Raw genomic sequence first — 21,269 nt, 5'->3', positions numbered from 1 at the left:
TTCTCACATCACAGAATGGCGTAAAACACACGTGTGTATATTAGGAGCTCCTTATACAATCAGTTGCTCTCGGTAGGACGTATTAGTGTAAAACATATATGTCATATTTAAAAACGTTTTACTTAACATGTTAGAGTGTTATTAGTACATTTATTGCAAAATAATGGGATTAATGGAACGCCAGTGATATTAGACTCAACCAGTCGAGACCCGACCTGAGCTAAGCAGTCATGGCGTTTCATGCCAAGAACAGAAGGCTTCTATGCAAAACATTAACACCAAGCTACAGACGGAATTAACCAGCGGCTTTCAGGTGGCGAGTTAACAATTGGTTAGAATCGAAGTACAGAAGCATCGATGTATTCGGCCTTGAAGAGTCCACGTGCCACTACCAGAATTCCCATCGCCGTCCCTCCCGGCTGCGTGATACATTTAATAAAAACACCATCTGGAAGAGAAACAGGTTTCGTCCCGCTTTACCCACAGGAATTTCCATCCTCAATTTGTGTCACTTTGTTTACAAAAGTGTTGGAATCTACGTTGACGTCTTCAGAAATAAAAGAGCTACACTCTGACTACACCGGAATAGGACAGATTATCAGGAACGTCAATGGCTGCTGCACAGGAGCCAAGTAATGAGCCGTGTTACTGTGTCTGTGTGATGGGCCGCTCGGATATTCTGCACTGCATAGTTAGACAGCTTACGGATGACAAATGAGACAGGCTGAGACATCCTGGGACACTGTCTGAGTGTTCAAAGGAGGAGACAAGAGATGCATGATATGATTAACAAAAAATATTCAGGCGGAGGCCAATACTTGGCATTTGCTATATGCAGATGTAACTACATCAGGTCCATAATGAAGACACATCAACAAAGTCTGGTCTAACACCCTCACCAACATCCAGATAAAGCTCCACTGTCCTCTGTAACATGCAGATAAAGCTCCACTCTCATCTGCAATATGCAGAGAACTCTCTATGTCCTCTCCAAAATGCAGATGAAGTGCCACAATTCTCTCCGACATTCAGGAAAAGCTCTCTCTGAAAAACTTCTAAAAAGATCTACTGTCCTCTACAACATTCAGACAAAGCTCCATGTCCTATCCAACATGCAGATAAAGCTCCATGTCCTCTCCAATATGTAGATAAAGTCCCACTGTCCTCTCCAATATGCAGACAAAGCCCCACTGTTACAGTATCTCCAATATGCAGATAAAGTCCCAATGTCCTCTTCACCATGCAGATAAAAAACACCACTATCCTCTCCAACATGCCAATAAAGTTCTGTGTCCCGCTTCAACACGCAGTTAAAGTGCCGCTGTCCTCTCCAACATAGAGATAAAGCTCCACTGCCCTCTCCAATAAGCAGATAAAGCTCAATTTCCTCCCAAACATGCAGATAAAGCTCCACTGTTCTATACAACACACAGATAAAGTTCCTTGTCCTCTCCAACATGCAGTTAAGGCAATAATGTCCTCTACAACAGGGGTAGCCAACCCTGGTCCTCGAGAGCAACCAACAGTGCACGTTTTCCATGTCTCCTCGCAGAATCACACGTTAAGTGATTAGCTCCACCTGTGGATCTTTTAAAATGTGACAGTTGGTAATGACTCCTCATGTGCACCTGCCAGGTGAGCTGGAAAACGTGAACTGTTGGTAGCTCTCGAGGACCAGGGTTGGCTACCCCTGCTCTACAACATGCAGATAAAGCTGCATTTCCTCTACTACATGCAGTTAAAGGGCCACCATTCTCTATAATAGTGGTTCTCAAACTCAGTCCTCAGGACCCCAAACAGCTCACGTTTTCTAGGTCACCTAGCAGGTGCACAGGTGTATTCATTACTCACTGACCACATTTTATAAGATCCACAGGTAGATTTAATTAATTATTTTGCGATTCTGTGAGGAGACATGGAAAACATGAACTGTTTGGGGTTCTGAGGAACAAGTTTAAGAACCTACAAAAGGCATTCTCAACCTCAGTCCTCAAGGCACACTAACAGTCCAGGTTTTAGCATTATCCATGCTTAAACACAGGTGATTTAATTAGTACCTCAGTTATTTTGATTTAACCACCTGTTCTGAAGCCTGGATATCACTAATACCTGTACTGTTAGTGTGCCTTGAGGACCGAGGCTGGGAATACCTGCTCTACAACATGCAGATAAAGCTTCTTGTCATCTCGGACATGTAGATAAAGCTCCATGCCCTCTCCAATATGCAGATAAACTGCCACTGGCCTCTCCAACATGCAGATAAAGCTCCACTGTCCTATCCAGCATGCACATAAAGCTCCCCTATTCTGTCCAACATAAAGAAAAAGGCTCCATGTCCTCTCCAACAAGCAGCTAAAGCTTCATGTCCTCTCCAATATGCAGATAAAGTTCAACTGTCCCATCCAACATGCAGATAAATCTCCACTGTCCCATCCAACATGCAGATAAAGCTCCACTGTCCCATCCAACATGCAGATAAAGCTCCATGCCCTCTCCAATATGCAGATGAAGCTCCATGCCCTCTCCAATATGCAGATAAAGCTCCAGGTCTTCTCCAGCATGCAGATAAAGCTCCATGCACTCTTCAACACGCACAGTAAGCTCCATGTCCTCTTCAACATGCACAGTAAGCTCCATGTCCTCTCCAACATGCAGATAAAGCTCCATGTCCTCTCTAACATGCAGATAAAGCTCCATGTCCTCTGTAACATGAAGATAAAGCTCCATGTCCTCTGCAACATGCAGATAAACCTCCATGTCCTCTTCAACGTGCACAGTAAGCTCAATGTCCTCTTCAACATGCACAGTAAGCTCCATGTCCTCTCCAACATGCAGATAAAGCTCCATGTCCTCTCTAACATGCAGATAAAGCTCCATGTCCTCTGTAACATGAAGATAAAGCTCCATGTCCTCTGCAACATGCAGATAAACCTCCATGTCCTCTTCAACGTGCACAGTAAGCTCAATGTCCTCTTCAACATGCACAGTAAGCTCCATGTCCTCTCCAGCATGCAGATAAAGCTCCATGCCCTCTCCAACATGCAGATAAAGCTCCATGTCCTTGCCAACATGTACAGTAAGCTCCATGTCCTCTCCAGCATGCAGAAAAAGCTCCATGTCCTCTCCAACATGCAGATAAAGCTCCATGTCCTCTCCAACATGCACAGTAAGCTCCATGTCCTCTCCAACATGCAGAAAAAGCTCCATGTCCTCTCCAACATGCAGATAAAGCTCCATGTCCTCTCCAACATGCACAGTAAGCTCCATGTCCTCTCCAACATGCAGAAAAAGCTCCATGTCCTCTCCAACATGCAGATAAAGCTCCATGTCCTCTCCAACACGCACAGTAAGCTCCATGTCCTCTCCAACATGCAGATAAAGCTCCATGTCCTCTCCAACATGCAGATAAAGCTCCATGTCCTCTCTAACATGCAGATAGAGCTACATGTCCTCTGCAACATGCAGATAAAGCTCCATGTCCACTGCAACATGCAGATAAAGCTCCATGTCCTCTCCAACATGCGGATAAAGCTCCATGTCCTCTCCAACATGCAGATAAAGCACCACTGCCCTCTCCAACATGCAGATAAAGCACCACTGCCCTCTCCAATAAGCAGATAAAGCTCAATTTCCTCCCAAACATGCAGATAAAGCTCCACTGTTCTATACAACACACAGATAAAGTTCCTTGTCCTCTCCAACATGCAGTTAAGGCAATAATGTCCTCTACAACAGGGGTAGCCAACCCTGGTCCTCGAGAGCAACCAACAGTGCACGTTTTCCATGTCTCCTCGCAGAATCACACGTTAAGTGATTAGCTCCACCTGTGGATCTTTTAAAATGTGACAGTTGGTAATGACTCCTCATGTGCACCTGCCAGGTGAGCTGGAAAACGTGAACTGTTGGTAGCTCTCGAGGACCAGGGTTGGCTACCCCTGCTCTACAACATGCAGATAAAGCTGCATTTCCTCTACTACATGCAGTTAAAGGGCCACCATTCTCTATAATAGTGGTTCTCAAACTCAGTCCTCAGGACCCCAAACAGCTCACGTTTTCTAGGTCACCTAGCAGGTGCACAGGTGTATTCATTACTCACTGACCACATTTTATAAGATCCACAGGTAGATTTAATTAATTATTTTGCGATTCTGTGAGGAGACATGGAAAACATGAACTGTTTGGGGTTCTGAGGAACAAGTTTAAGAACCTACAAAAGGCATTCTCAACCTCAGTCCTCAAGGCACACTAACAGTCCAGGTTTTAGCATTATCCATGCTTAAACACAGGTGATTTAATTAGTACCTCAGTTATTTTGATTTAACCACCTGTTCTGAAGCCTGGATATCACTAATACCTGTACTGTTAGTGTGCCTTGAGGACCGAGGCTGGGAATGCCTGCTCTACAACATGCAGATAAAGCTTATTGTCATCTCGGACATGTAGATAAAGCTCCATGCCCTCTCCAATATGCAGATAAACTGCCACTGGCCTCTCCAACATGCAGATAAAGCTCCACTGTCCTATCCAGCATGCACATAAAGCTCCCCTATTCTGTCCAACATAAAGATAAAGGCTCCATGTCCTCTCCAACATGCAGCTAAAGCTTCATGTCCTCTCCAATATGCAGATAAAGTTCAACTGTCCCATCCAACATGCAGATAAATCTCCACTGTCCCATCCAACATGCAGATAAAGCTCCACTGTCCCATCCAACATGCAGATAAAGCTCCATGCCCTCTCCAATATGCAGATGAAGCTCCATGCCCTCTCCAATATGCAGATAAAGCTCCAGGTCTTCTCCAGCATGCAGATAAAGCTCCATGCCCTCTTCAACACGCACAGTAAGCTCCATGTCCTCTCCAACATGCAGATAAAGCTCCATGTCCTCTCCAACATGAAGATAAAGCTCCATGTCCTCTCTAACATGCAGATAAAGCTCCATGTCCTCTGTAACATGAAGATAAAGCTCCATGTCCTCTGCAACATGCAGATAAACCTCCATGTCCTCTTCAACGTGCACAGTAAGCTCAATGTCCTCTTCAACATGCACAGTAAGCTCCATGTCCTCTCCAGCATGCAGATAAAGCTCCATGCCCTCTCCAACATGCAGATAAAGCTCCATGTCCTTGCCAACATGTACAGTAAGCTCCATGTCCTCTCCAGCATGCAGAAAAAGCTCCATGTCCTCTCCAACATGCAGATAAAGCTCCATGTCCTCTCCAACATGCACAGTAAGCTCCATGTCCTCTCCAACATGCAGAAAAAGCTCCATGTCCTCTCCAACATGCATATAAAGCTCCATGTCCTCTCCAACATGCACAGTAAGCTCCATGTCCTCTCCAACATGCAGAAAAAGCTCCATGTCCTCTCCAACATGCAGATAAAGCTCCATGTCCTCTCCAACACGCACAGTAAGCTCCATGTCCTCTCCAACATGCAGATAAAGCTCCATGTCCTCTCCAACATGCAGATAAAGCTCCATGTCCTCTCTAACATGCAGATAGAGCTACATGTCCTCTGCAACATGCAGATAAAGCTCCATGTCCACTGCAACATGCGGATAAAGCTCCATGTCCTCTCCAACATGCGGATAAAGCTCCATGTCCTCTCCAATATGCAGATAAAGCTCCATGTCCTCTCCAACATGGGATTTGATGACGCTATCCTCTACAGAATGCAGATGAAGCATCACTGTACCATCTTACGTGCAGACACAACTCCAGTATCCATCCAATAGGGAAGAACGTAGGCTACAAGAAAATAACCCATGGATGCTCCCTGCTGTACTATGGATCAATCATAAAGTACAAACATGACAATAAAACCAGAAACTAATGTAGAAATCTCTGCCTCAATAAAGGACATAGGACTCAATATATATATATATATATATATATATATATATATATATATATATATATATAAAAAAGCATGACATGGACAACTTGACAAACATGTAATATTGACAAGCTGTCTCTAGAGTTCTCCAGAATGTCAAGTCTGTTTAAACACCAAAAACTACTTGCCGCAACAATAAAATAGTAAACTGTTCCAGGAACTGCACCTTCCTCATAAGTTATCCTTTAATTAGTTTCTGACTTAAAATCAATGATTTAATTAGTCACAGGAGCCTGGAAACCTATCAAAAGTCGTATTTCCTTCCAGCAACAATTCTTGCGTCTACAAATTGAGAGAAGTTATCTAAACAGTGAATACACAGGAGTAACTATGGTTCTGCCGCAGAGGAGAAACGCCCAGCACAGCAGGCAGGCATAGCCTTGTAGAAGGTGGCGCTGCCGCTGAGCAGGCTGCGCACGGGTTATGGGGCAAGCAGGATAAACTTACCTAAGGATACATACAATGACACTGTATGCTAACGGGAAGAAGACAAGTCATTAAATATTAATAATACGAGAGCTAATGCTGGAAGTGGAAATTATTCAGTTCAACAGAAGCATGAAGAAACGCACGCAGGCTCTGCCTTCAATAAAACTGCCATAGGGGTGTCTATAATCAGAGAGAGCGAAGCGTCATGGTAATTCAGGGGGGCAAATAAAACTCCATGATCTTGTAATTAACCACTTAACAGACAAAATGTTTTTTTTTCAAAAACCGCTTAGTAATTGTCAGGTTTTTGTATGAGTGAATTAGGTGAAGAACATGAATTTAAACTTATCCAAAATAATTTTATTTAGAAAAGAAAAAGAAAAAATATTTCTTTGATATTTGTAAAGATTTTTTTTTTTTCCCCAAGCATTGGAACATTGGTCAGCACCATTGGAGCATTGAGAACATTGGAAACATTGCGACCTTCATTTCAGCCGGTGTGCTTCCACCAAATACACACTGGGAGTGTGTGTGTGTGTGTGTGTGTGTGTGTGTGTGTGAGTGTGTGTGAGTGTGTGTGAGTGTGTGTGTGTGTGTGTGTGTGTGTGTGGGGGGGGGGGTTAATTTACACATCCCCAGTGGTTGCTGTTGTCTGAAGCCGCCGGGTGGGGGGCTCTGGCGTGCTGTCCGATCAGCAGTGATCGCAAGCACGGCCAATAATGGGGGAGGGTGCAGGGAGGTAGAGGGACCAGAAGAGAGCAGCAGCAGGAAGTTTCTCTTCCCTGCAGCCGCAAACACTGTCTATCTGACTGGTCGCATCCTGCGTGACCAGGTCAGATGAGGCACCTGCTGGTGTGAACACATCTGATGCAGCCATGCCAGGCAATAGGTTAAAGACTGGTCTCGGAGATTAGGTTTTATATATATATATATATATATATATATATATATATATTTGCTGTGTCCGGCACTCAAAATATTACAGTCTCTTACCCCGGTGTCCAAGTCCAAAGTGGTGCATCCACTACTATACCAAACGAAAGGGACGGCACTCAGAGGATTTTTGTGAAAATGCTTGTATTCAAAAAGTCATCTTAATTAAATCATCATCGACGTTTCGGTGTTCATCTCACCGTCTTCAGGATGTACATGCAATATAATCACCACAAATGACAGACAGACATACAGTGTTAACTTACCCTACTTATATACCACATAAACAAACGAACTGCACATGCGGCGGTGGGACCCGGCCAGCGGCTCCATGGTGCGCAGAGGTGACGTGACCCTCGCTCCCGGAAGTCTACGGACAACCAGAGATCACGCCCCACACAGTGTCGCCACGTTGCCATGGAGACTCTAGACGTGCCTGACTCAGCTAGAGGAGACGCTTTAGCATCACCATGACTACCGAGAAAGCCGGTGTCAGAGCTCCAGCGGTCTGCACACACTAAAATAGATCACGCGCTTTAAAAAACATACTGATCCTACTAAGTCAGATATGTTATTAAAAACAAATGCATATCGGAAAACATAGTGTACTAAACATAATAAGAGGATATTATATAGGGTAATATCGGAACCAATCAACTTGTCTGCAAGGACATTAACAAAAGAGGAGATCTCAGTATTAAATAAAGGCGTTTGTCCCTGCAACTCCGCATTCAGAATTCGACTGGAATCTTGATATGCATAAATTTGGGAGAAAACTCCGCCTGCATGAACATTTTTATGATAGTCCTGGCAGGGCGGAGACCAATATCTCATATGCAGATCCAGTGGAAAAATTCTGTAGGGGCATGCTCAAATCTTCGTATGATCCTCCTGTTCAGAATCCATCTTTGAAATGTTTCACACGATTATTGGATGACTATTCACAAATTTAACCATGAGAACCCGACGCAACGGTACAACCTCACCAAAGGGGAACGACAAGCAATTAAAAAATTGGCTTCCTATGATGATGTGGTAATTCGCTGCGCAGATAAAGGCGGGGCGATTGTGGTGCAAGATATTTCTACGTACCGACACGAAGCTTTGAGTCAATTAAGGGATCAGTCTGTCTACAAAAAGTTATCTACTAATCCTGTTAAGGCATACAAACAGGAATTAGATCTTATATTGAATACAGCTAAAACTAATGGTATTATCTCTGAACGAATACTGAAGGCCCTAACACAAACATGTCCAAGAACACCGTTGTTCTATACCACACCAAAAATACATAAAGACCCTGTATGCCCACCTCGGCGTCCCATAGTTTCGGCTATGGGCTCATTATACCGGCCGGTGTAAAAATATTTGGACACGTTACTACAGCCGTGTATTGTACATGAAATGTCATATGTGAAAGACACCACAAGTTTTTTGAAACGTATACAACAATATACAGAAGAACCGTTTTCCATGCTGATGTGTACCTTAGACGTACAGAGTTTATATACTGCTATTCCCCATCATGATGGCATTATGGCAGTTGAAGGGTTCCTGGCTAATAACCAGCATTACAAGGGTCCAGATGCAACATTTTTCATTCAATTACTAACCCTAGTCCTACATAGGAATTATTTCCTCTTTGATGGTCAATATTATCTGCAAGTATCGGGGTGCTCTATGGGCTCCAATGTCTCACCGACATATGCTAACATCTACATGTATTTACAAGAACGCATATTATTTTATGAGAACCCTATTTATCAACAACATGCCAAGCTACTTATGCGTTATATAGATGACTTGATCATCTTTTGGTCTGGTACTGAGGAAACATTTATCCAATTGATGTCTGCTATTAATGATCTAAATGGGCCAACTAAGTTTACGTACAAGGCCAGTTTTCATGAAATAGAATATTTGGAATAGAATATTTAGAATATTTATAAATCCATTATCACCAGTCCACACTATAAGGGCCCTGCAATAGAATTTTTCTTGTTGTTAATTGATATAATCTTGCACAAAAATTATTTTGTTTGAAAATACATTTTATTTGCAATTGCGCGGAACAGCGATGGGGTCAAATATGGCCCCAGCATACGCAAATTTATTTATGCATGAATATGAAAAAAATTATTTTTTCAATAATGCTAAATTTTCATCATACATAGCGTTTTTTGCTTGTTTCATCAACGACATCTTTATGGTGTGGACTGGGGATTTAACAAGCCTCAATGATTTATTTTCACATCTCAATAGCCTTACAGGCACCATTAGGCTCACTTGTGCAAGCAGTCCCTCTAATATAGATTTCCTTGATGTATCTATTCCCATTAAGGAAGGGGTTTTCGAGACATCGATCTTTAAGAAAAGTACTGATAAGAATACAGTACTACTGGCAGAAAGTTTCCATCTTAAACCACTGAAATTGGGTTTACCCTTCGCTCAGCTTTCACGAATAGTCAGGATAACCTCTAATCCTGCTCTTTTAAATGAAGCTTTACATAAAATGGGGACTGATTTTGTCCAACGAGGCTATAATAAACATGATGTGGACGATGCAATACAAAAATGATTGACCCTAGATTGGGAAACTTTACTGACCGGTGACAAAAAGGATAAGGAAACCAATAGGTTAATCTTTCCCAGTACGTTTTCCATAGCTTCACGATTTTTAAGAGACTCTGTATTAAGACACTGGCATATATTAGAGACTGACCCTATTATGAATGATTTTTGCAAGAATAAGCCATTGTTTGCGTATAAACGAAGTAGGAATCTGAAAGATCAACTAACATCATCTGATATAAGCCCGACAGTCTCCAAACAGAATTGGCTATCACTTAAGAATGGCTCACATCAATGTGGGTGATGCGTTAATTGCCGACATCTACTAACAGGTGATTTCTTTGTGCACCCAAAGACTGGAGTTAAACATCTGTTACGACAGCATATGACATGTGATAGTAAATATGTGATCTACCTGATAATTTGTCCTTGCCAACTAGTATACATTGGCAAGACCATTCGGATGCTAAAATAAAGAATTGGAATGCATCGCTCTTCCATCAAAAAAGCCATGGGTAAAATTGACCAAAGTACACCACCGGTGGCCAAACATTTTTTTGAAGCCGGACATACGTTGAAGGATTTCAAATTTATGCCCTTGGACCAAATAAGACCCCTAAAGAGGGGAGGAGATCGACATAAGCTTTTACTTCAGCGGGAGTGTGAACTGATTTATAAATTTGATACAGTTTATCCGGGAGGCCTTAATGAAGAATTAAATGTGAATGTTTTTCTATAGGGCCTTTGAGAGGGCTGCTTGCACAGGGGGTGAAGTCCTATATGTTTTAAGGGACAATGTTTAATTTTCCTAGATTTTGTCATTGCTATATGAGTATGTGTATTGTATATAGTGTATTGCCTCCAGCATGCAGATTAATTCAAATGGCAAGCATGTCTCTGTAGGTGATAACGCACAGTACTTTAGTAATGTAACACAAAAATGTCTTTGATTCCAGTTGTATCAATCCTTTATGTTACAGTATCTTTCCTGGCAGTTGCTTATTATAGTGGATTTTACTAATGAATAGCCATGAGGCGCCCGTCAGGCTTTGGTGGTATCCTTTACTGTGTGATAGCTTAGTAATCTCAGACCCTCGCTGGCCAATTGGTATCCTGTTATATTTGAAGTTTATCTGATTGGATGGACTGGGCATATATGTTATTGTCAGCAGTGTGCAGGGGAAAGTGCAATGGAACCTTATTATGGAACCAATCCCTGGGCTTGAATAGCGGTATACACAATGCAGTCTGACATATCATATTAAATGAACCCGAGTCCAGTTATCATATTCAAGGTATAATAATGAGGATCCGTACATTAGGGTCTGTTACTAAGCAGCTGCTGGCGTGTTACACTAGTGGCATGGACCAGTATGTGCGAGTAGCCGTATCCCTGTACGGACAGTATTATGAGCGCACAGACCGGAACCGGAAGTGCGTTCCAAAGACAGACGGCGTGCGGTTCACAGCGGAGCTGTGGAGACGGAGGCCAGTTCGCCACGAGTGGACAGGTGAGTGAGATGGCACATGTGTGGGATATCCGTGTGCTGATGATGGGCACCCTGGCTATTCAAGCAGCAACTATGGGGTTATTGTTTATGGAGCCCTTGAGGAAGGTGGTCATGCACCGAAACAGCTGTCGGGCTTAACATGATAAGATGATGCATCTATTAGCTGACCAGATAAGTTCCTTGGTTTTAAGCTTTCCTGTACCCATCGGAAATGTTTCATTAGTCGCTGCTGTATGAAACTCTATTTGACGTTATTTTTTTGCACTTTATTAATATTTAAAGAACTTTTTGGCATTCAAACGTGGTGTGCTGGTCTTTATGTGAACAGGCTGCTTGAAGGGTATGCTCTACACAGGAGGACTATGTATTGAAATATGAGATTGCAGCACCCAATTTCTCTTATTTGGAAATAAGTGCGTTTTTTTCCACTGATGCTTATATATATATATATATATATATATATACACACACACACACACACACACACACACACACACACACACACACACACACACACAGGGTGTCTATAATTAAAGTTCACTTTAATCACAGACACCCTGTATATACATACAGCAACATTAAAGAGGTAGCCGTCTATGGTGAACACCGAATACAGTGGGTGAATACAAAACAAGGGAATTAGCGATACAGCACACAGGTGAGATACAAAATCCCTACAGAATCATCTGCGGATCTGACACCCCTACCACCACAGAAGCGGGTGAGGCAGCCGTCTTGTGCACACTTATATGCTAGAATGGATGAGGTAAGCAATAACATGAGATAGTATTACACTTTGGGGAGATTGAAAATACACAACCAATATGATACATGTACAATAATCCACGGAATGTTCGTCACACCCATGAAAGTAGAAGGCGAGGCAGCCGTCTTTGGCGCGAAGCAGAGGTTACTAGGTGAGGGTTAGGCGGCAGTAGTTATGGTGCATCAACAGGTTATTCCTCCTACCCATGTACCAGGCTAGGCAGTCATCTTGAGCTAGGAACATAAGTTACAATGAGGCAGATGTATTACGCCTGGAGAAGAGATAAAGAAGTGATAAGTGCAAGGTGATAACGCTCTGGTCATTTTTCAAATCCGTAATGATTGGCTGGTGCGTTATCACCTTGCGCTTATCACTGCTTAATCACTTCTTTATCTCTTCTCCAGGTTAATACATCTGCCCCAATTGGCAGGATAAGTATTATGTGGAGATATGATTGGCCGCTTGTCACTTTATTCAGGACAAACATTTTCCCACTTCCCTTTTATACTGACAGTTACAGTGTGTGCAATGACATATACATTACAGATAATGACGCTGCAGCATCTACCGGATTCTACTTGCATATGGAGCAAAATTCATGTTATAGATGAGGATGGACGACGTTTCTTACCGATCAGACCCTTCTCCAGAGTAAAGGTTTTCTGTGTGAACATGCATTCAAAAGCTACAAGATGGAAGACCTTGTTGACCGTGTTGTGTGTCCCCACGATCCTGACGTACCTGAAAGACAAAATGTTAATGACATTATTGCTGATCACCATAGACCAGAGCATGATATTATACAAAGACCTTCAGGTACATATATAGTACACAGAGACCTGACGCAGTATATGAATAGTCCTAGTCTACACTTTCAGGGACATGCATACAGGGTCATCTCGGATACAGTGAGTTACTGGCCTGATCCTGCCATTCTATATCAGGGGCTCACAATGATTGCTGCTTCCCTGCACTGACAGACGCCTCTAGCACAGATCTCATCTGTAGACTATGGGCCTAATTCAGACCTGATCGCAGCAGCAAATCTGTTAGTTAATGGGCAAAACCATATTGCACTGCAGGTGTGGCAGATATAACATGTGCAGAGAGAGTTAGATTTGGGTGGGTTATATTGTTTCTGTGCAGGGTAAATACTGGCTGCTTTATTTTTACACTGCAATTTAGATTCCAGTTTGAACACACCCCACCCAAATCTAATGGGCCCTACACACTTGCGATCCGCCGCCGAGCTGCAGAACGGCAGATACGGCCGACGGGTGACCCGGCGGCTGGGGGGGGTGGGGGGGGGCAGTGACGGGGGGGGAGGGACATTTCTTCACTCCCCCCGACACCCGGCTCCATAGCAGTGCAGGCAAATATGGACGAGATCGTCCATATTGGCCTGCATGCACAAGCGACGAAGCACCAGCGCTGGTGCCTCCACACTGAAAGATATGAACGGTATCTCGTTCATTAAGGAATGAGATCGTCCATATCTTTCAGTTTTATCGCCCAGTGTGTAGGGCCCATAACTCTCTCTGCACATGTTATATCTGCCCCACCTGCAGTGCAATATGGTTTTGCCCATTAACAAATTTGCTGCTGCGATTAGGTCTGAATCAGTCCCTATAACTGAATCAGTATTCTGAGGGCAACACTTGCTGAATGAGTGACTTCTCTTGTTTCCGGTGATGGCTCTAAGTGGCTTTTATCACACATCCATCCAGTACCTGCTCTATATCACGTGTTGCTATCGCTGACATGTGACATTATTATAGGAGATGTCCGGATTCGGCACATGGTAATGTTATGTGATCAACTCAATATGAATATACCCCTCCATCGCTGCCAGTCACCGGGAAAGGGTTAAGTGAGGCAGCAAAATGATGAGACCGGAGGCGAGGCTGGCACATCCTGCTTATATATTATCAGCCACAAGTTAATTGAACTAATTCTTATCGGTAGAAGCTTCACGCTCCTCTCTGCCATCGCACAAAACGTCTGGCAACATAATAGCTGAGTGTCCCCAGGCAAGGCACAGTCTCAGCCAATGTGTGTAACACGGTGTGATCTAGAATTCAGCTGCACCGTTATAGAGAGTGCGCACGGGATTCCAGGGCTGCATTAGGAGACGTGTCAGGTGCAGGAGCAGCCAGGGATGACAAAGGGTTAAACATGATGACGTCCTCTTCTTCATTACCCGATGTTAGTTCCACAGCACAGTGACAGTGACCTGATGTGAACCTGTACAGGCAGTCACCAGACAAAGAGACACTACGCTGGGTTTACTCCTGAAGATGTGTCTGCAGCACCTGAGTAACAGTCCTCTCTCATGTGGGTGTTACTGTCAGTAAGTACAGGTAATGATCCATACAGACATGAAGATTCAGCAGGGCGGGGTGGGTCTGTGTGTGGTTTGTATGTGTTTCCTCACCCACAATACATACTGGCAGAAAATACTGACGTACTATGCTTTTATGGTAGGGAATTTAGAGTGTAAACTCTTATGGGCCAGACAGTGATCAATTGTTCTCCATACTACACTGCATAATGTATAGGAACTATACAGTCTACAGAAACAATACTGCGGAGTCATTTCAACACTATAAGGACTGTAACAAAATATGCAAAAAAGGAATAAGAGCAGCTAAAGTAGAAACTGAAAGACGAGTAGCAAAAGAAAGCAAAGCGAATCCCCAAATTTTTTTTAAGTACATCAACAGTAAGAGACTAAAGAAGGAGAGTATAGGCCCTTTAAAGGACAAAAGGGGAGTCTTAATCAAAAATGATAATGATATAGCAAACAAACTGAACAAGATTTTTCAACGGTATTTACCAGAGAGGACCAAATGCTGGGTCCAACACAAAATCTCAACAAAGATAATGTCCCACTGCTAAATGCTTATTTGTGTGAGGAGGTAGTCTGTGACCGATTAAAAAAGTTAAAGATTAATAAGTCACCTGGTCCCGTTGGAATTCACCCGAGGGTTCTTATGGAGTTGCACATTGAACTAGCAAGACCTCTATTTTTGATCTTCATGGATTCGGTTAAATTGGGTATAGTTCCCAAGGACTGGTGTATAGCGGAGGTAGTGCCGATATTTAAAAAGAGGAGCAAAGCTGAACCAGGTAATTATAGACCAGTTAGTCTTACATCTATAGTGTGGAAAGTATTGGAAAGTATTCTAAGGGACAGTATTCAAAAGTTCCTTGAAGCAAATAAGGTCATTAAAAGGAACCAGCATGGATTTGTGAAGGACAGACCATGTCAGACCAACTTACTTGGCTTTTATGAAACAGTAAGTGCGAACCTGGATCAGGGTAAGGAGGTGGATATAATTTTTTTAGACTTTGCCAAAGCTTTCGACATTGTACCACACATGTGTCTTATATAAAAACTACAAGAAATAGGGCTAGGGAGCACAATATGCACTTGGGTCAGTAATTGGTTAGATAATAGGGAGCAGCGCGTTGTGGTCAATGGATCATTTTCAAATTGGACTAAAGTACTAAGTGGTGTGCCACAAGGGTCTGTACTTGGACCACTTTTGTTCAACATTTTCATCAATGACCTAACAGTAGGTCTAGCAAGCATGGTGTCAATTTTCACAGATGATACCAAATTGTGTAAGGTTATAAATACGGAGGGGCATGCGGAGTCTCTTCAGAACGACTTAACTAAACTGGAAACATGGGCAGCAAAATAAAGAATGAGATTCAACACAGACAAGTGTAAGGTAATGCACTGTGGGGGTAAGACCAAAAATTACTCCTACATACTAAATGGGGTAATATTAGGGGATTCTGTACTGGAAAAAGACTTAGGGGTTCACATAGATAACATATTAAGCAGCAGTACCCAAAGTAGGAGTGCAGCAAAGAAGGCTAATAAGCATGCATAAAACGGGGAATTGATGCAAGGGACGAGAGTATTATATTCCCATTATATAAATCACTAGTGAAGCCACATCTTGAATACTGTGTGCAATTTTGGGCACCATATTACAAAAAGGATATCCTGGAGCTAGAAAAGGTTCAGAGGCGGGCGACCAAACTAATCAAGGGCATGGAGATGCTGGAATACGGGGAAAGGCTTGCAAGGCTAGGCATGTTTACACTGGAAAAGAGGAGACTATGAGGGGACATGATCAACATCTACAAATATATAAGGGGTCAATACACAGAGCTTGGGAGGGACCTGTTTTCTATAAGATCAGCACAGAAGACACGTGGTCACTCGCTTAGGTTAGAGGAGAGGAGTTTCCGCACATTGAGGCAAAAAGGTTTTTTCACAGTAAGGACAATACGTGTTTGGAATTCCCTGCCTGAGAGAGTAGTAACAGCGGACTCAGTCAACACCTTTAAGAATGGGTTAGATAAATTCCTATTGGATAAAGATATTCAGGGTTACGGTGCGTAGGCACGCATTATAGTTATTATAACTAGTCCTAACATAAAAATAACTAGTCCTATAATAAGACTGCATAGGAGACCACAAACAGGTTGAACTGGATGGACAATTGTCTTTTTTCAACCTTAGTTACTATGTTACTATGTAAGTGTTATGTATGCAGTACAACCAAGTAACAGTGATAAGGGGGTAATTATACTGACATGCAGCAGCCTTGGGGGAGGTGGTGGTGCTCCATTTATTGTGATGCTGGCAAAGTATCAACAATGTCTTGGTCGACATGCATTAGGTCGACTTTGACAAAAGGTCGACACTGGAACACCTTATGAGCTGAGCACGGGTAGTCTGCCATGTGCCGTATCAGTGACTGGCTGCGTGCCGTTCAGTGACCTGCCGCGTACCGTGTCAGTGACCTGCCGCATGCCGTGTTAGTAGTCTGCGGCGTGCTAGGTCAGTGATCGGCCAGTGACCGGCCGCGTGCCAGGTCCGTGACCGGCCGCGTGCCAGGTCCGTGACCGACCGCGTGCCAGGTCAGTGATTGGCACCGTGCCAAGGTCACTGATCTGCCGCGTGCCAGGTCAGTGATTGGCTCCGTGCCAGGTCAATGATCCGCCGCGTGCCAGGTCAGTGATTGGCCCCGTGCCAAGGTCATTCATCGGGCGCGTTCCAGGTCAGTCATCGGCCGCGTGCCAGGTCAGTCATCGGCCGCGTGCCAGGTCAGTCATCGGCCGCGTGCTAGGTCAGTCATCGGCCGCATGCCAGGTCAGTGATCCGCCGTGTGCCATGTCAGTTCCTAGAGGAGTATTAGAGTTACATAAACTCATATTTTTTCGGTTTCATGAATGCTAAATTACTTTTACCACTAATTTAAAAATCCCCTCAGCTCAAATGGTTTATGCCTCCTCTGTATACAAATATTTGCTACGCATGGTTGCCCGGTATTCTCAGTGGAGGCAGCAGAGCTGACACTCTTGAACTCTATAATCCCAGCGGAAAAGGGTTTCAGCTTCCAGAAAAGCCGCTTAGGATTTACTTGTCCTGAGCACACATTAAAGCTCTCTCCTGTCTGCTGCCCCCTCTTACAATACGCCCGGCGGGCTGCAGAGGTCACCAGAGAGAGGATAAGGGGTAAATCCCTGCAGAATTCAGTCTTCCAGTAAGATTAGTCTGGGAGACCAGACAGAGAACTTGCCAGGGGAGGCCAGATAAGGTTACAAACAATGAATCTGGGTTTTTACTGTAATGTAATATTATCTTTAGAGATAGAGATTAAAATAGATTATTATTTGTAACTGAAACTACGTAATTAGTTGCATTTACAGACTGCATAACATATATACAGTGGCCGTAAAGAAGTATTCACTTCCGTGGGAAACATGGTACATTTTATTTTCCTCCATAAACTTCTTATGAATGACCAACAGAAAGAAAACACTGTACAGTCAGAGTAAAAAGACAAAACCATCTAAACATTGAAAACTGGGTTATTGCACGTGAACGCGCATCAACCTGGGATTTTTGCCAGTGGAAATGGCTCAACCTGAATCCAGTAACTCGGGAATACAACCCTGCTAGTGAGGACCCGGGTAAGGCTCAGTGTAAATGGTAAAGACCCGTTTACACCATAGGAAGAGCCAGCGATTTCATTTCTAAGCGCCGATGCTGCACCTTTGTGTAGTAGCCTAGCTAACCCGGGAATAAGCCGGTCCAGCCGCCTGTCTGAAAGGTGTTTCAGCCGGGTCGGACCCGTATACAAAATCCCGTGTGTGACTCTGCTTTTTAATCTAAAAAAAGGGCTTTACAGTGGTTGTAATTCTAAACTAGAGCTTCATCGTGAAGATTGAGTCTATTTAAAAAATCATCCCAAGAGCAATATCCCTATCGTTAGACCGGTGGTGATGGGATAATAGTTCTTGTAAAAAGATGAATGTGGAAGAAACTCTACACACAGTAATAATAACAAGTAATTTATAGGCGGATTGTCCAGATACGTGTTTATGTACAGATGTGGGCAGGCCATAGCTGTACTTTAAGTTGCGATGAATATATTAATATTAGATCTTATTCAGCTTCACAGTGCAGCTGACGTGCGGGCAGAGAACGCCGTGACACACGCAGAAGGGAATACTAATTTGACCATTTAAAACTTGAAGTGATTAGTATGACCCGCAGACTTTCCCTCAGAAGCTCATCGCATTTCTCTAATTAAAGTCAATATTTTTATTCGTGTCATTCACTGAACTCAAATAGTGTTCATCACATTCTCTTAACAGGCGTGCCAGGCAGACGCTTCCACCGCGCTTGTGGGGAAAGTGACCAACACAGGTACACAGCGCATGGTGGCAAACACTGACCCTTGCCGATGACGGTGAACGTGGCACAGTTCATGCTATTCGGTGGCCAACTTGGCACCTGTGTGCATAAGGATGAGCTAATGTGCCTTCAATGCAGGGAATAAATATAAAACAGGGACAGGTTCATTTCCAGTCTTCTCCCTGAAGAGACAGTGGCCAGTGTTGGTTTCTCTGTAAGCTGCTAGATGTGACTACTGAGTCTGTCTCCTCCCATTTCCCAGTCAACAGACGGGAATGCAAGATGTCTGAACTCTGTACATGTACTCAGAGGGGTCCATCACTTACGTAGCACGGAGCAGTGAGGCACAGTGTATGGGTCACACAGTCTGCTCTCTCACTGGCATCACAATCCTGTGTTTAACATTCACCCTATTTAGGTCAACACTCATTAGATCGACCATTATTGGTCGACAGGCAGTGGGTCGATACATGGAAAAGGTCGACATGGGTTTATTAACTTTTTTTTGCTGTTGTTTTTTCGTAAAGTGACCGAGAACCCCAACTAGTGATGCTTCAGGCAAGGTTAGTATTCCCAATCGTAGTCCACGTGGATCGTAAAGTACGAAAATGAAGGAAAAAGAAAAAAAGGAAAACTCATGTCGACCTTTTCATGTATTGACCTTTGCCATGTTGACCTTTACAGGTGTCAACCTAATACATGTCGACCAATAGTGGTCGACCTACTGAGTGTCGACCTAAGGACTGTATCCCACGCGTTTACCTTGTGTTGTGCTATTCTGAATGTTGCTGTTACATGTTCCAGTTCAGTGCTTAGGACATCTGTCTCCCTGGCTGAAGCCTATAGTGTAATCACATGGCTGCAGGTACGTAGCCTAATACAGCACAGGCAACACCTCACCTTGCCATCTGAGAGCTAAACTGCTTCACACTTAGGCTGAAGAGCTGACAATCACTGGTATGTCTGGCCCATCCTGTGTAATAACGATGGATAGGACCTGATATGCGGTTATGAGGGTATTAAGCTGAGCAATGTAGCTTCATTGACACTCACTAAGACAATGAGACCATCACCAGCAGCCACTTCACTGCGGACCCTTATGCTGGATGGGGAAAGATGACAATGATGCCTCTGCACTGATCAGATACCCTGACTGTGTGTGTGTGTGTGTGTGTGTGTGTGTGTGTGTGTGTGTGTGTGTGTATATATATAAATAAATATATATATATATATATATATACACACACACACATATATATACAAAATCTTTACCCCAGTATACACAATATGCACCCATTATAGACACAACACTGCTTGCAGTAACGTTGGCAGGGCTGCACTGATCTGGTAAAGTGAATGTCTGAAAATCCATCAGGTATTTGCACTAAGATTACTGGATATTTGTGCAACAAGGGCTGTTCTATCACCAGCATAATGCAGCCAGAACCAGCTATCTGAGAGCAAGTGGCAGAAACGTGACAGCATTCCCCATACATAAGGTGACTCTCCAGACCGCTCAGGCCCAAAAATATATTAAGCTACAAGAGATAAAGTAGAGACGGATGAAGAGTGAAAAAAAAAAAGTCCCAGCCAATCAGCTCCTAACTGCCATGTTACAGGCTGTGTTTGAAAAATTATAGTTAGGAGCTGGTTGGTACTTTATCTCTCTTTAACACTCTTTATAACACTTACTACATTTGGCCCAGGGTTCTTTATCAGACCGAGCCTGAAAGAGCCCTACCACTAATACTGAGCAATAACAGTGACGGCTCTCTCCTGCCGTCACATATAGCTACAACTATGGTCCCTTCCGACCCACATTCTTCGCCCGAGCGCTCACTCCTTACCCAGCTTTAAGAGGTTACTTAGGATAAGTATAGAATGGTGGACTGCCCATATTAATGAGGATCTCTGTGTTTCTGTACAGTGTCTGATCGCTGATTCTCCAGCATTTGTCATCATGTGTAAACTAATTATGGAACCATCATGAAGCAAACAAGCAGACAGGATAAGTGTCGGATAAGGGCTCTGTTACATTGTAAACGTTCGGGCGATCGCAGTAAACAGAAGAGGAAAACATGCCGCCCACCAGCGCAATACGCACCAGCCAACAATTATATTGATGAGCTAATTATTTCACACTTACAACCTGTGGCTTCTAATAACAGATTCCCGTCTAATTATTTTACAGTGTCTGCAATGTAAGAAATCAGATAAACGATCTTATAATAATTGGTTAAGTAATAGTGACCCCCTTCAGGCTGACAATATGATCAGATGGAATACATACGGAATCCTGACAGGCGAAATGCCGACTGTCAGTATACCGACAGCGGCACCCCGTCAGCCAGCATCGAGGCAGCGAGTCCCCCCGTGGGCTTGCTTCTCTCGCCACAGGTTTTATTCCTCCTCGGGTGGTGGCGTGGACCAATCACCC

At 43.5% G+C, this 21,269-nt stretch overlaps 1 protein-coding gene across 7 annotated transcripts in view; it reads right to left on the bottom strand.

Annotated features, from left to right (window-relative positions):
- Positions 1-21,269, bottom strand: part of BTBD9 (BTB domain containing 9) — a 260,485-nt gene that overhangs the window by 80,933 nt on the left and 158,283 nt on the right. For all 7 annotated transcript variants that reach the window (XR_010176244.1, XR_010176243.1, XM_063918860.1 and 4 more), the window contains exon 7: positions 12,740-12,849. Coding sequence is in view for 5 of the 7 variants with exons in the window: in XM_063918860.1 (XP_063774930.1) it covers positions 12,740-12,849 (110 nt within the window). In the remaining 2 variants the exon portion in view is untranslated. The remainder of the gene's footprint in view (positions 1-12,739; positions 12,850-21,269) is intronic.

Source organism: Pseudophryne corroboree, chromosome 4 (assembly GCF_028390025.1).
Source record: "Pseudophryne corroboree isolate aPseCor3 chromosome 4, aPseCor3.hap2, whole genome shotgun sequence".
Lineage (NCBI taxonomy): Eukaryota > Metazoa > Chordata > Amphibia > Anura > Myobatrachidae > Pseudophryne > Pseudophryne corroboree.
Note: the sequence above shows the minus strand (reverse complement) of the source record. Positions and strands in the feature narration are given on the sequence as shown.